Genomic DNA, 16,816 nt, shown 5'->3' on the forward strand with positions numbered 1-16,816 from the left:
ACAGGGGTCTGCAAGGATGAGGAGGAAGCAGGCGTGGGAGCCCACAGCCCCTGAGAGCACCCTCCCAAATTCTACACAGCAAGCACCTCAGCAGAGGCGAGGACCTGGAGGCCTGGAGCATCTTACGCTGCCAGAAAGCAAGAAAGAGCTCAGACAATGATGGGAGCACTCCACTGGCACAGACGCCAACTCGAAGGAGCTCCCAGTGGCCATGTCTGGGACAGTTCCAGCAACAAGAAGATGACAGCAGCGGACTCTGCTCCACAGGATCAACATACACGCAGGCGTCCACACTAGCATAAGTAAACAGGTGAATAAAGGCAGGGGAGCGTGGGGGAAGCTTTCCTTTATTAGTGAGTAATGGAACTCACTAATACATTTAAGAGAAATGACGGAAAGAGAGCCACCCCTGAACACGCACCATGGTGACAACTGGCAGGCGAGGATTCCCAGGGCGGGAAAATATACGATGAGAAACAATGTCTGACAGTCTCAAGGTCGTTTCCCACAAAATGCTGACGAATTACAAAGAGGAAGAAAGTGTTAACTTTAGAGCAGACACCTGGCTGAGCAACCAGTCAACATCACCAGGATCGGTACAACTGACCTAGGGGTCTCCAGCGACATCACTTATGGGGGATTTGTGCCAATAACGCATAAATTGGATTTAATAAGAAGGAAACATCAGACAGCCCCTCATTTAGGGACAGTCTACAAACTAACTGAAAGTCCTCTTCAAAGGCATCAGGCTATGAAGACGCTAAGGAACTGTCCCACATTGGCGGACGCTAAGGAGACGTGCTGGCCGGATGCCACGTGGGATGCAGGGGGATCACAGGATAGAAAAGCATGTTGGCAGAAAAATGGACTCAATTCAGATAAGGTCAGTAGATGAGTTAATTGTATTGTACCAAAGCTAATTTCTTGGTTTTGATGACTTACTGTACTTAAGTGGGATGTTATTTGGGGAATATAGGTGAAAGGTATGCAGGAGTTATTTTTTACTATTTTGTGATATTTTTAGATGTCTAAAATATTTCAAAGTGAAAAGTTTAAAACTGTTCTAAAGGAAATTAGAAATACACATAAAAAGGAGTGAATATGGGGCCAGCTTGAGAGTCACACTAGTAAAGCCACCAGGTAACCATGGAAACACTCTGGGGTTAGGGTGAGTGTGAGGAGCCAGGGAGGGCCTCAGAGGGTTACCCCTTCAGGTCCTGTGTGCCCACAGGGAGGGTAACAACAGTCACAAGGGCCCTGACACTTTCACAGCTGGCACAGCCTCCAGGCCACTCCTCCTGCGACCTCAGGACAATGCCATGACCAGCCCATTTCACAGATCAGGAAACCAAGGCAGCACAGAGCAGAAGCATCAGAGTCTGGCCGCACAGCTTTGCATCTCAGCTCTGTCAGGGTAGCCAGGTGACCAGGATGATCCCTTCACCTCTCTGAACCTGAGGCTTTCCCCTGTAATATGGAAGCAATAAACTTCCCTCCCCGTATTAGTTTTCCATTGCTGCATAACACAAAACCATAAGCTTACGGGCTTAAAATAACACCCACTTATTAGCTCATAGTTCCATAAGTCAGAAGTCAGGACACAGCAGGACTGGGTCCTCTGTTTGGGGTCTCAAAGGCTGAAATCGGTGTGTCAGCCCAGGTGCCTTCTCATCAGCTCGGGGTCCGAAAGGCTGAAATCGGTGTGTCAGTGGGGTACCTTCTCATCTTCCCTCAAGGGGAGACTCTACTTCCGTGCTCACTCAGGCTGTTGGCAAGAGTCAGAACCCTGCAGCTATGGGACTGAGATCCCTATCTCTCTGTTGACCACCAGCAGGGGCCACTCTCAGCTCCTAGAGGTCACTCACATTCCCTGCCACATAGTCCCCTCCATCTTCAAACCAGCATCCCCCGCTTCCATCCTGTGCTTCCAGTCTCAACCTCCAGGAAGAACTTTGTCCACGTTAAGGCTCCCTTGATTAGGGCAGGCCCGCCAAGGCTCATACTTTAAGTCACCTGTGCCTGTAACATAGCCTAGGCATGGGGGCGAAACCGGTCACAGTCGCCGGTCCCTGCCAAACTCAGGGGAGGGGGCTACACAGGATATGGGTCATGGAGGGTCTTCATTTGCTCACAGTAGGAGAAGCACACAGGAGGTAGTGAGCATCCACCCCTGCCAGCAGCCCTGCTCCATGGTGCCAGGAAAAGAAACTTTGCCCAAGGAATCCACATGCAACTCCCATTTTCCAGCTTCTTATGTATGAGGAAGAAAACACAGTCCATCCTAGGGCACCCCAGGCAATGTGTCCGAGTATCCCGCACTACCCCAGACTCTCTCCAAACAGGTCCAGGCTCTCAGCCCTGCTCAGGTTGAGAGAGCAACTCTCGCACAGGCTTCAGGGCTCCTGCATGAGGGTCCTGGGCAGAGCATTTGGCTGCACCATGGGGTGCCCAGACACCACATAGGTGCCTCATGGCACATGCCCTCCCCTTCCCTCTCTGGCCCTTCCCTTCCAAGCTGAGATCGAGCCTCTTCTCCTGCACAGATCCTACTCCGGACAATGTAGGCCCAGCCCCTTTTCTGAATGAGCTCTGCAAACCCCAGCCCAGGTCCCACCATCTGTCGCTGCCACACCCTCTTCCCTGGTCTCACTCTGCTGCCTTCCTGGGACCCATTTCTGCCTGGGATGGCCAGCCAGAGTGATGGCTTGGAAACGTGCCTGATCACACTGTCTCTTGGTCTCTGTCACACACACTCACACACGCACACACTGACACCCCTCTCTTCAGACATCCCATGGTTCCTTCATGGCAGATAAGCTCCTCCCCAGTCCAGGAGGCCCCAGCCGGCTGGCTCCCAGCTCCCCTGCATCCCCATCCCGCCATACTCCTGCTTCTCTCTTGCCTCTGACCCCAGCCGAAGCTGCCCCCACCACCTGGCCTTTGCACTGCCAGTCTCTCGGCCTAGCACATCTTTCCCTTCCCTGCTGGGCTAGTTAATTCCAAGCCACCTTTTGGCTCTAACTCAAGTTGACCTCCCCTGGACCCTTCCCTCAGATCTCCAGACATGCCAACCCCCCTACAAGCCCGCAGGGCTCCAGGGCAGCCTCCCCACAGCTGGATGGAGCATTTGCCTGTGAGCTGATATGACCCAAGCCCATCACCCACCAGACTATCTACCCACGGGGATGAGGCAACAGGTTTGCTTGCTGTGCTATTCCCCAAGCCCAGCCTCACCCCTGACATTATCACAGGCACTAAATTTGCTGGAAGGGAAGGAGAAAGAAGAAGGACAGAGAGAGGGATGGAAGGAGGGACGAAGGGAGAAATGACATGTGCCATGAGCTATGCCTCTTTTTTCTACTCAGGCTCTCATTTGTGGAAAGAAGCTGCTTAATTTCCCTTCCCCACCTAGCACAGGCACCCAGAATGTCAGCCCCATGAAACATTAGCTGAGCCCCTGGGTGCTAAAGTGAACAACTTCTACCTCCTCCCTGCTAAAGATTTCACCAGGCAAGATGCAACCATCAGTTCAACAAAACAGAAAAAAAAAAAAAAAACGACTGGAATCCCTCTTTTCCTGTAAGAAAATAGCTGCTCTACGCTAATATCCTCTGGAATAAATTGTTATTAGTTAATTTTGTAACACCACATAGGGACCAATTGTTAACAAATGTGTGGGCTCACTTTCAGTGATGCATATTCCTGAGAAGTCACACTCAGGCTGCGCCTACTGGCTTGCTCATTTGCTCCAGGAATTCCCACCAGGGTGAGACTATTTAACCTGAAGCCATCATGGAACTCTTTGTTTGTTGTTGTTGTTTGGGTTTTTCCCCCTCGATTTTAATTTTTTTATGGGAACATGGGAATAGGTCTGAGGAGGGGTGCTAGGCATCACTATCATGTACCCAAGAGTCAATCAATGTTTACCATGCACCTACGATGAGCATAGCTCTATTCTACAGCCCAGGATGGAGCTGGAACAACACAAATACCCAAAGAAAAAGGATACAAATATAGTCCCCAAGTGGAAAAGGGCTGGAAAAATATTACAGGAAAATAATCACATTAAAATGTCAACACTGTTTGAAGTAATGATCTTAAGGAAAAAACAGGCTGTATTAGACTCCCAGTGGGGAAGCAAGCGGAGAAAGCCAGCCCAGGTGAATGAGAGCACAGGCGACACTCTGAGCTTACCCCACATGGCATGGTATGAAATTTGCTCCAAAACTCACCCTTCTCATTTAAAAAAAAAAAATGAGCTAAATTATAAATTTTCCCTAAATCTTTTATTTCACATCAAAGCAGAACCAGCTACTTCCAAGGATTAGGGGAAAGAACCAACCAAAGCAAACAGCTGGTGCTCCCTTAGCTCAGTGTCCACATGCAGGTTCCTTCCTGAGCCCAAAGGCAACCCTAAGGAGCCCAGGGGCTCGTGGTCAGCTCAGCGTGGCCACAGCCTCACGTCCCAGCTAGAATGAGACTCAATCTTTGACCCTGGGTCTTTCACCCAACTCAGCGTTCTGACTGCCTCAAGCCAGCTCCCCCACTAGGAAATCAGGGTGGTGTAACACCTTGAAAGGAGCTTCCCGGCACATGTCAACAGTCTCCTGAACCAGCTCCAGGGCAGTACAGGGTGATGGGAGGAAGTTCTAGAGGGATGCCCGATTTCACCCAGCAGCTCAGGCCAGGAAAACCCTCCCTCCTGCATCTTGAGGACCAAAGGGAGACAAGGGCATTTGGGAGCCTCAAAACTGCACCAGATCAGAGCCTCCTGCTCTCATCCACCAAGACACGGCCTTTGGTGAAAGCTTCTCCATAGTGATAGGAGGAGGCGAATGCTAGCTCATGGTGACCAGGATCATCCTGTGTCCCAGGAACTGAGCTAAATGCTTTACAGAAATCATCTCCTCTCAGAATCATGACTGCCCGTCTAAGGGGGTGTTAATATAAGTAAAGTAATCCTCACTCTGCAGATGGGAAAACTGTGGATCAGAGATGTTAGGTAGATCTTCCAAAGCCACACAGCGAACCCAGGCAGTCTGACACCAGAGTCCACGTATCTGCAAGCACCCCACAGACCTTGTCTGTTGGCATCCAATGTCAAGGCATCACCCTATCAGAGGTGGCAGGAGATTCCAAGATGATTCTGACTCCAGGAGCCCACAGACTACATAGGGAAATAAGTCTAACGTGTGGATTACCAGACTGGCCCCAATTTTCCACCTCTCCTGTGTCTACATATGACTTTTCTGCTCCTCCAAACAAAGGGGTCAAGTGTTTTTCCCTCCCTTTGACCTGAAGTTGGCCAATAGGCTAACGGAATCAGCATGAGTGAAGGTTTCCAGCCTAGGCCCTAAGAGGTCCCACGTATCTTCACCACTACACAAGACTAACATGGCTGCTTTAGAACGCAGGTCCAAGAAGGATAACAGATGCACAGAGAAGAGCCAGCCTGGACTTTCAACCCTGCCAACCTTCAGAAACGCAAGGACTGAAAGCTCAATGCTGTAGGGCCACTGAGGTCTGGAGACAACTTTTGCAGAGGCCTGTGACACTTGCCAGAGAATGAATGGGATACAGCACAGAAAGGGACAAGTTGAAGAGGCCTGGCACTTATTACATATGTGTCCTGTCATTTTACTTGTCAAAATGTTATGCCCCTAGCCAGACCATGAGCCTCTCGGACGCACGATGCCTCTTTACATCGCCCTCACACCATGCTCCGTGCACACAGTAGCGTTTAATGCGTCAGCAAATAGGTAAGTAATCGTGGTGGGGCCACAAGACCAAGATGAAAATTTACAACAGCATTTCCCCATTTCACTGAAACCTGTACACCAGGTTTGTGGTTTTTGGCATGCCTGTGTCTTCCAAGCACTACCTGCATGGTTTCTTCACATATTTCTGTGTATTACCACCAGTACATTATTACTATTTTTAAGTCATGTTCTTTTTTATGTAAATAAGCTTGATTGGAAAGAACACTCCTATAGGACCCCTCTCGATGGAAAACCTGTATCTCCGGTTGTACGTAGAGACTAACAGGAAAATAAAGAATGTGGGGCAGGAGCCAGGCAGACCCCCGAAAAACAGGTGACAAGACAGTCCTGACTCCGTGGAGGTCATCAGATCTCAGAAGCATTGCACAAAAAACCCAGCCAATAAATGTGCCAAAGTCAGCAACCACTCGACCTATGTGACTCAAGAAATGCAGCCACCCCAGGAGTAACGCTGCCTAAGACAATGTCTTCCTGCCAAAGGGAAGCAGAAAGATCATTTCTGGCATAGCTTCCTGACTTCATTGAAACCCCAGAGCTAGTGATCACAATAAGGCAACAATTTTTTCTATATATGGATACAAACTTTCAAGAGATAATTGAACCAAAAAGTAATGCCAAAACAATACAACTCATTAGGAAGAGTATTGCAAGACCAGTGGTGACTTTTTAAAAGGGTTGTATTACAAACAGGAGCATAATACATATAATAAATACACTTCTTAAGTAATATAACCACAGCTCCCGTTTTCTCAGTGCAGGGCAGATCCATTTCGTGGCTGCCAACTAATCAATGTCAAAGTCTACAGATGTCGTGCCCATTAGATAAGGTGCGTTGCCAAGCTACCCATCCAACCGACTTGCTTTAACAAACAGGAACACAAGCCCCAGCCCATTAAAGACGGGACCTTCAACGACTCTGCAGACAGCTGATTCTCTGCCATTACCTTGCCTGACTTTCAATAAATAAATCTTGTCCCAGTGGCCATTCTGGTTAAATGAACTGGGAAATGAAAGAGTACATCTGCCTCTGTGTGCTTTTGTGACTACAGGTATGTATACATCTGTCAGCTAGATGGCTGGAGCCAGGAATGGGGGTGAAACACATATATCTATTCCATGTAAAGGACCGAGGACCACTTTCCAGTAAGATGCAGGATGAGGGAGGCAGAAGCTGGGTGGTGCAGATAGGGATGGGCCAGGCCTCAGACTCACTTGGATTCAAGATCCTCTTTAAGCCACTCCTTTATATAAATGTGACCATGGGCTGGTTACTCAGCCTCCCTAGCTTTCTGGCCCTACCTCAGGGGTTTAGAGGAATATTCAATAAAAGGAAGTATGATGGTTCCTTTTATAACAAGAGTTGACACTAAGCACATTTTCACTCCAGCCATTGATCACTGACCAGATAATTGGCTCTATGAGCAACAGTGACCCTGCCTATCTTGTTCCCTGGACATTGTTAAATAAAATTTGAATGGACATAATGTTTAGGCTTGGATCACACATCTTAGCCCGACCTTTAATGTTTTAGTAATGGCACAAAACATAAAAACTGCTTCAATCTTCCCATGAGATTCTTTCTATCTGAGGTTTGAAGGGGCAACTGCAGGCCACATGCAGTTCCCAGACACGTTTTGTTTTGGTCACACGGTGCTTTTATAAAGTTGATAGGGCAGAGACTGTAGTTCACTACCTGATAGTCATTCACACCCTCCCCTTCCTCTGAACCTGCTCTTGTTAGGGGTAGCAATACACCTATCTTAAACAAACAAACAAACAAAAAGTTACACTTCCCAGGCTCCCTGGCAGCTGGGAGTAGCCATTTGATGCCCTCAGGCCAAAGAGGTATAAGTGGGTGTCACTGGGCAGGGCTCCCAAGAAGGCAATGGCAAACTTGGCAGGTGGACACCCCTGTGCCTCTCACTATCCTCTTTGTCCTGCCTAGAAAATGTACTTGTTGCTGGAGGTGAAGCAACCATGTTACAACCAGAATTCAGTATGAAATTCACTGAGCATCTCACCCTGCGACAGGGACACCATTATGCTGTCTGGACTTCTCGTGGAAGGAAAACCTTTATCTTCTTTAAGCCAGTGTTCTTTAGGTTTTCTATTACATAAAGTCAACCCAATCCCTAATAGATAAACTTGCCAATATTTAAAAATCACATCTGATAGGGTTTGAATGTTTGTCCCCTCCAAATCTCATGTTGAAATGGAATCCCTAAGGTTGGAGGTGGGGCTGGGTGGGAGGTGTTTGAATCATGGGGGCAGATTCCTCATGAATGGCTTGGTGCTGAGGGAGTTCTCGTTCTGATAGTTCATAAAAGATCTGGTTGTTTAAAAAAGCAGGGCACCTCCCTTCCTCGTCCCTCTCTTGCTTCCACCATTACTGTGTGATGTGCTGGCTCCCGCTTTGCCTTTTGCCATAATTGGAAGCCTCCTGAGGCCTGACCAGGAGCAGATGCTGGCACCATGCTTCCTGCACAGCCCTCAGAACTGTGAGCCAATTAAACCTCTTTTCTTTATAAATTACCCAGTGTCAGGTATTTCTTTATAGCAACACAAACACCTAACACAACATCTCATATGAAAATCTGGATTCCCAGTGTCGCTCTTAAAACAGGATGGTCAGCCAGGCATAGTGGCTTACACCTGTAATCCCAGCACTTTGGGAGGCCGAAGTGGGCAGATCACGAGGTCAAGAGTTCAAGACCAGCCTGGTCAGCATGGTGAATCCCCATCTTTACTAAATGTACAAAAAATTAGTCGGGCATGGTGGCATGCACCTGTAGTCCCAGCCACTCGGGAGGCTGAGGCAGGAGAACTGCTTGAACCCAGCAGGCAAGAATTATTTGAACCAAGCAGGCAGAGGTTATTGTAGGCCGAGATGGTGCCACTGCACTCCAGCCTGGGTGACAGAGTAAGACTCTGTCTCAGAAAAAAAAAAAAAAAAAACAGTCTCGCCAGCCTGGGCCCACATTTCTGCGTGGCAAGAAGCAGCTCTGCCCCAGCAGGCATGTACCCCGACCCTCCCACGGCGGGAGTCCTGGCCCTGCAGACACTGCAGTGTGGTACCCTATGTTAAAGAGTTTTCTAGTACATGGAATAGAACCCAACTCTCAAATTCAATAAGAAAAGGTCTCAAACTAATATACTCGTGTTTTTTCAAACTTTTTCTTTTTACCTCTGTTCCTGTGACATTTCGTATCTTCCCATAAATGCTGCCCTGGCTAAACCTCTGGGGAGGGCCCAGGACACACCCACTATCCGCACCATCCCCTCCGGCATGCTTTGGCCATGCCACAGGACTAGCATCAACAAGGCTCACCTGTGTCATTCCAGACAGACACCCTCCCCTATAAAGCACCTTCCCTGAAGATATGCTTGCAAAGGAAACAAACTCATCAGAGTAAAACAATCCCCACAAAACACACATTCAAATCCCATTTCAAGACAACCAGTGTGTTATCCCCAAATTACCAGAGCAGAGGGAACAGTGTGCGAAGGTGAGGGGACTCTAGGCGATTTCCAGTCATGAGGTGGGGAGCCAGGAAGGGAGCTGGGGAGCAGCATCTGAGCTGGGTGGACCTGGGGTCGGAGAGGCAGGCAGGGGTAGGGGAGGCACAGCCTCCAAAAAGGTGAGAATGGGAAAGTGTAAGGGAGGAGCCTTTTAGAGCCAGGGGCCCAAAATCCAGAATCCGAGCAGGAACCACATCCTCCTCCTCCTCTTTCCTCCCCGATTCGCTGAGAATGACCCTGGTGCCTGAAGCTGTTCTGCGTCACTGAGGGACACGGTCCCATGACTCCTTCCTGGCCCCTAGCCAGATCAGTCCTGCTCTTACTCACATTTCACAGAGCTCAGAGAGGCTCACCAGCTCAGCCAGGCACAGAGCAGGGCTGGGGTCGACCCGCAGGCTGCTCCTCCTCCCATTGCCTGCTGTATGCATCACTGTGGTCACTGCCGCCATGACTTTGTTAACAAAAGATGGAATTACCTCAAGGGGATTGGAGAATGTCTGGGGAGGTATCTGCCTCCTAAGGCTGCATCTCAAAATTTACTCATTGTTAAAGACAACAGCTCAGTTATCCTCACTCACTCTGAACTTAAGGACAATAATGCCTGCCATTTTACATTAAAGGAAATTGAGATTCAGAGAGGTAAAGTGACTTGCCCAAAGTCACACAGCTTGTCCCTGACTGAGCCAGGACTTGGACACATTTATTTAGCTCCAGGGAAAGAATCGCTTTGCATCTCATTGTTCTCTTGTCCAAAGAGGCCCTTCTGGCAAGGCCCAAGTGTGCCGCATTGCAGGTTCTCTGGGAAAACTCACTGAATTGAAATAAATGAGACCTGTGTGGATGGGAAATTATCTCTGCTATTTACCCTCCCTTTTAGAGGATGAGATGATGAGACTAGGGAGGCTGAGGGTCCCTTCCTGCAGAAGAGTTCAAGACCACACCAATCACTCTGACACATCCATTCCATCAGCATTCATTGGGGAACTACCAGGTGTTAGCACAGTGCTAGCACTGGTGACACAGCCAAGACGACCACAGACAAGGCCCTGCCCTCAGGGAGCTTACAGTCCAAGCAGCACTGTCCAACAAAGCTGTCCATAAGGATGGAATGTTCTAGATCTGCACTATCCAGTATGGCAGCCACAGCTGCATGTGGCTCCCGCACACTTGAAATGTGGCTACAACTGAGGAAACAGAATCTTAATTTATTTTATTTTATTGAGATTTAAATTGCCACATGTAGCTAGTGGCTACTGTATTCGACCATAAACAAGTTTGTCTAATAAACAAATGAGATCACCTCCAGGAGTGCCAAGTGAGGTACTGAAAACAGGCTCCTATGACCATGAGGAAGGCAGGTGAGGCTGGAGAGTGCCCCTGGGCCTGACTTCCTCACGTCTGCTGTTCCAGTGCTAACAGCTTCGCCTCGTACCTGGCAGGTCCTAAAGACAAAGGGGTTCATTGTCATTGGCTTCTGTGTGGTGTTAGGGTGGGAAGGGGGCAGAGAACAGGATATTTTTTCCTTTGGAGACAGGGTCTACCTCTGTTACCCAGGCTAGAGTGCAGAGGCATGATGTCGGCTCCCTGCAACCTCTGCTTCCCCAGCTCAGGTGATCCTCCTGGCTCAACCCCCCAAGTAGCTGGGACTACAGGAGCACACCACCATACCCAGCTAACTTTTTGTATTTTTTACAGAGACAGGGTTTCACTATGTTGCCTAGGCTGGTCTCAAACTCCTGGGCTGAAGCAATCTGCCCACCTAGGCCTCTCAAAGTGCTGGGGTTACAGGTGTGAGCCAACATGCCCAGTTGGGAAAAGGAATTTTAAAGCATCCATTTTCTATAATGAACAGGCAATGTTTTCATAATCCAAAAAAAAAAAAAAAAACCTCTAAGTTCTCAAACTCAGTATTTTTTAAGCATCTAGCTTTTATGTTTTTAATAACCCTGAAGAAGCTGACAAGGTAATTACTGCATAGTTCTACTACTAATTAAGCCATGTAGACACTCTACAAGGGACCAGAGGGAGATCCTCAGAACCCAGGACTCCAGAATAAGAGAACATTCGAGGAAGAAAGCTAGAAAGAGCCACAGTACAGACAAAAGAGGCTCCTGCCTCCCCCCTCTCCCACGCCCAGGCAGGGGGCAACATTAGAGGGTTTGAGGCAAAGGAGAGACTAGACCAGATTTGCATTTTGGAAACTTCCGGTTCTACAGGAAAACCGATAAGAGGAAGAGAACCAAGACTCAGTGTTGAGGTTGTCCAGGAAAGGGAAGGTAGGAGCTAAACCCGGGTGGGGGTGAGGGTGGGGATGGGGGTGGGGGTGGGAGACCTGAAACAAGTGGGTGGGCTCCAGGAGGCCAGTGTCCAGCGGACCTGCAACCGTGGGAGAGGGAGGTGTCAAGAACAGAGCCTGGTGTTGAAGGTGTGTGGCTGATAAGGGTGCGCAGGTGATGAAGGAAGTGGCCATCAGCACAAGCCCACACCTGTCTGCCAGCAGAGTGGCATGAAGGAGGAAGGGGCCAGCATGGGATGCCCTGAGCCCAGGGCCTGCGGAATGTGTCTGTGCATCTGTCTGTAGCTCACGATAGGGGAGGATGCTCTGAGAGGCTTCCCCCTCTCCAGGTAGTAAAGCAGACCTGGATCTGGCCCTGCAGAAGGATGTGGCTGCTGGCTCCTCCTTGCTCGCCCTTCAAGCACTCTCTGGCCCCATCTAGCTGGCAGGAGTGACCAGTTGCCTGGTCAGGCACTGCCACATAGGTTGAGACACCAGCACCTGGGGCTTGTGCCCATTCGTCCTACAAATGCTTACTGAAAGTCTCCTGCATCTGAGCTCTGTGCTGAGCTCAGGGGTGCAGCACTTCAGGTGACAGTCAAGCTCCCTGTCCTCAAGAGGCTCCCAGTCTAGAAGAGACACTCCACAGAGAATGAAACTGATAAGAACCCCAGGTGTTGAAGAATGCTAGGTGCAAATCAGAAATTAGATCAGAGTTCACTGGGGTGGGGCACAGGTCTGAAGGACTGGAAGGACCCAGCAGGACACAAAGGTCTGGAGCTCAGAGCCAGGGAGTTGGAGAAAGGAGCTGGAGAGGCATGGAGCCAGGACAGAGCAAGGCAGTGACAGCCGAGGGACAGGGGATGGCTGGTGAGGAGCAGTGATGGAATCATGTTGAGGAAGGCCCAAGAGGCAGCCTGGGACCCAACAAGGAGGAGGCCACCATTGTGCTGAAGCCAATGCCAGGGCTGGCCCGAGGATGTGGAGGGGGCAGAAGCCTAGTCCCAGAGCCTGAGAGCAGATGGAAGAAAAGGAAGCAAAACTCCTCATGACCACGAGCTCCTTCAAAGGAGGAAAGATTAGGGGATGCTTCCTTACCTTTGAGTAAATTTCTATTTTGGAAGAACACCTAACCATGCTCATGGGTGTGGAGCACAGATTTATAGAGAGGCACATTGTGAAGTTGCAGACAGGCCCATTAACGAAGCAGTGGTGAGAGCGGCAGGAAGGTCAGGCCTAGGGGAAATATTTCATCCCCGCCACACAGTCTATGGCCACAGACCTGGCCACGGCAGATTTAATGCACTAATAAGGCCACAAAAAGACACTTATGTTCACTCTCAATCAGGGAACTGCAAATTAACACAATAAGAAACCATTTGTAACCCTTCGTGCTAGAGAAAAATAGATTGATGATCTCAGGTGTTGGCAAGGGTTTGGAGAAAGGTCACTCTTATAGATTATGGAAAGTGTGTATTCATACATTTTCTAGGAGGGTGCAATATCTTTAAAATAAAATATGTGGGTCCCCTATGTCCTCAACATCCCACCAGCTGGTGCACACACACCCCAGAGGAAATTCTCAGGTGAGTACAAGGTAGTTTGTGCCCAGGTAATTACAGCTATGTTGTCTGTAGTGGGTAAAACCTGGAAACAATACAAATATCCAATGGCTAAACCGAAAAATATGTTCCTTGGCATCCTGTGTGGGTGTTAAAAGGGAAAGGGAGATGGATATTTCAATGAGGCAAGATCTCCAAGACCCAGTGTGGAGCAGAACCACTCATGGAAGAGCCATGAGTCCAGCGCATTCCCGTGTGCCATTTTCCAAGCAACACAAGTATATAAAACATTAGGAAAATTCCCAAAGGATGCCGCTCAATTCCCAGAAGGGGAACCTCTAGAGAACGGGAGAAAGATGTGTCAAAACATAGCTCACCTTTCGAGGAATGCTTGGAGTCTTTGCGAAGGGAATATCGATGCATTAAAAATTCCTTTGCAGGGAAAGGGTGAACACAACCTTGGACTCTTTCATTAAATTATAGAATTTAGATGGGAGGAGACAGCTCTGCTTCTTTACTCTGTGTGAGGTTATTCCACAGCTGGAGTTCCACGTTCAATTTTCAGGAGTCTCACATTAGAGCAGCAGGTGGACAAATAAGGGAGGCCATCTAGGGAGAGCAGGTGAAGGGCCTAGACTTTTCAAGAAGTGATTGAGGTTGTTTCAATACCTAAAACCTCAGGCTCTCTCAAAGCCCAGAGTAACACGCAGCAGGAGAAGATCCCATCAGGACTGGTGAATACCAGACCCCTTGGAACCACTGGAAAAAGAATTCTTCAACAGATCTGCCCAAAGACAAGCATGCACTACATCAGGAAGAAGTGAGTCCATCAAAAGAGGTATGCAGGCACACAACAGGCCAGCCAGGCAAGGTGCTCACAGAAAATATTCCGAGTCTGCCCTTCCTCCATCAAGTTTCCAAGTTCCTTCCAACTTGATGATTCTGATTATCTTTCTGCTAGAACAGAAACACAATCCGCTTCACACAATCCATAAATACTTAATTGCTTGGTGCTTTTTAGTAAGGTTTTACTGCTCACAGAATTGCACATACTTTAGACTTTTCACCTGACACCTGCTCCCTGAGTCCCATTTTGACCAGCTGCACCAGAGGAGAGTTCAAGCCTGCGCCCTCCCACGTATAACTTAATCACAGGCATCCCAGCCCTTCCTCCTCCTTCCCTCATGGACCAGCACCACCTGCCCAACCCTCCGCTCCCACCCACAGAGGCATAAACTCACAGACAGCCAAAAAGCCAAGTCCTCCATTATTTCCATTTCAAGTTTGTTTCCTTTCACTGCCAGGGAGACAAAGGGAGCTGAGAAGGATTCTCACGAGGAGCCACTCAACTTCCATGATTGGAACAGTTGTGGATGCGCCTCTCCAACCCAGAGAAAGGCAATCCATCATGGAGTGCTGAAGGCTGAACCCCCTATTCCTAGTAAAAGGATTAATTAAAGCCTTAAGGGTCTGCTATGGCAGCCTCTGCTTGAAACTCTAAGGAAATTAACCTGCCCTCCCAGATAAAGAAAAGTCAGAGATTTATTCAGGCTGGTACCTTAGTTTGACCAAGTGACACAGTGTCAATAGTCTTAACAAAGAAATCTTCCAATACTTGCACGGGTTTATTGTTTAAATTTTCAAATGGCGGGGGGCGGGGGGGGCGCTCCAGTGCCCACACAGCTGCCTGTAATGGGTCCTCTAGGCAGTTTATCGGGAAGCTCTGACGTGTTCCAGTGAAGGAATCCCTCCCCACAAAACCAGTCTTCACCCGGGCCCCAGGGATTCTCTCTACTTTGATGCCCACCATTTAACATGATCAAGTCCCCATTTGGGGTGGTTGCATTTAGAGAGAATAAGTCCTCAAAGACAGGTGAAGCAACTTGTTATCAAAACAGAATCTACGAAGGAATTGTGCTTCTCTAAGACACAAAACTGAGTCCTGTGGCTTGATACCAAAACACCAGCTTTGATTCTTTTTTTGAACCCTACATTTCAGAAGCCCAGACTTCTCCCTGTGAAGTGAAAATTGCCTTCTGGTGGAGAGAGGTTTTAATGATCACTTTGCTTCCTGCGTCTCCATGGTGACAGGCGCACACAGCCCACCCCCCTCCTGCTTTATTAGGCCTTTCTTCCTCTCTGGAAAGTAATCAATCAAGCCCTATAGACGCCTTTGTGACCGGTTTTTCACCTAAACAATCAACGCTGCCATGGGGGTGGAAGAGTGGACGGAGTCCACACACTGTCACGAAACCGGGCTCTGTCCTGGCGCACGCCCTTCCTCTCCCTGCCGGCGGCTCTGCCCAGCACACCTGTCCGGGGGCTGGCGCGCCCAGGTGCGCCAGGCCCCGCTGGAGTCAGGCGCCCGGTGGAAGCCCTCAGCGCGGTGGCCTCAGCTGCGGAGCGCTGCCCTCCAGGAGCGGATGCCCAAGCGGGAACGTCCGGAGCTGGGGCCCGGCCGTGGGGAGGGAGGGAAGGGCCCAGAACCCGCGCTGGGCGGAGGCGGCCACGGTTCTGCCTATCTTCCCCCAGCCGGTCAGCACCCGAGGAAGGGAAGCCCCTTCGAGGGGCCGGCAGAGCTCACCAAACGGAAAGGAGGGGAGGCTGCAGCGCCCGGCTCTACCCAGGAAATCAGCGCTTTTATGGACAAAGGGCTCCGAGGCGTCCCAGCCCTGCGAGACTGGGGATAGGAACCTCGGGCCGAGAGCCGGTTCCTGCTGCGGCTCCCCGAATGCAGGCGGGGCGCGGAGCCGCGCGGGGTCCTGCTCCCAGGGCCACCTGCCTCGGGCCTCCCCGACCCCGCCCGCCGCCCCCCGCCCAGCCCGTTACCTGGGTTTTCCCCGGCGTCCGCGGAGGAGGTGGCCGAGGAGTCGGTGAGGACGCTGGGGTCACTCTGCGAGCGGCCCCGCGACACGAGGCAGCCGCTCCCGTCCTCCGACGCGGCCATGGGCCCGGCCGGCGCGGGGGCAAGTTAGAGCGAGCCGCGTGGAATCAGAGCATCCGAGGCGGCCAAGGTCACCGGCGAGGGGGCTGGAGGGGGCGTCTTTTTAAAAAAGAAAATTAAAAAAAAAAAAAAAAAAAAAAAGAGGGCCAGGAAAGGAAAAGAGCTGGAGAAAGACGCCGGGGCTGGCTTCAGGGCGGGGAGACAATAGCCTCGCTGGCTGCAGCCAGGCGCATCCCGGCGTGCGCGGCCTCGCTTTGTTATTTATTCGTGTTTATTCCCATTCTTCAGTCTATATATTCCAGGAAAAAAAAAGTTGAACCAGGAAATAAAAACTTTTTCTTGTCAGTGTTTATTGCGTGCTTGGGGCAGGGGGTGATGTCCTGGAACGTCTGGGGGCGCTCCCTCCCCCCACCCCACCCCCCACCCCCCCAGAAAAAAAAGGGGAAAAGAAGAATCTTTGCTCTTGCAATTGCTTTAATCTGAAAGCTGTTCTTGGAGCATCTGTTGGAAAACATTAGGATTCTCCCATCATGCCGCGCGAGAGGAGCATGACGTCACGGGAGAGGGGCGTGAGAAGGCGCGTGGCCACAGGGAGGGGTCGCACATACCTGGACCGCGCGCCGGGGTGGGGGAGGCGGGGCTGGACCCCGGGTTAGGAGCCGCCCACCCCACCAACCTGTGCTCTAGAAACAAGAAAGCTTCCTAGTTCCGCTTCCTCCCCCACCCCCGGACAAAA

At 50.1% G+C, this 16,816-nt stretch overlaps 1 protein-coding gene across 3 annotated transcripts in view; it reads right to left on the reverse strand.

Annotated features, from left to right (window-relative positions):
- PHACTR3 (phosphatase and actin regulator 3) overlaps positions 1-16,816 on the reverse strand; it is a 275,725-nt gene that overhangs the window by 231,272 nt on the left and 27,637 nt on the right. Inside the window, exon 1 of one of the 3 annotated variants that reach the window (XM_008012491.3) lies at positions 15,966-16,561. The exons of 1 other annotated variant lie outside the window; for it this stretch is intronic. In XM_008012491.3, coding sequence (XP_008010682.2) covers positions 15,966-16,083 — 118 coding nt within the window. In that variant the 5' untranslated portion in view covers positions 16,084-16,561. Of the gene's footprint in view, positions 1-15,965; positions 16,562-16,816 lie in introns of those variants that run through there. One more of the 3 variants, XM_008012529.3, reaches the window with a different exon arrangement.

This window comes from Chlorocebus sabaeus, chromosome 2 (assembly GCF_047675955.1).
Source record: "Chlorocebus sabaeus isolate Y175 chromosome 2, mChlSab1.0.hap1, whole genome shotgun sequence".
NCBI lineage: Eukaryota > Metazoa > Chordata > Mammalia > Primates > Cercopithecidae > Chlorocebus > Chlorocebus sabaeus.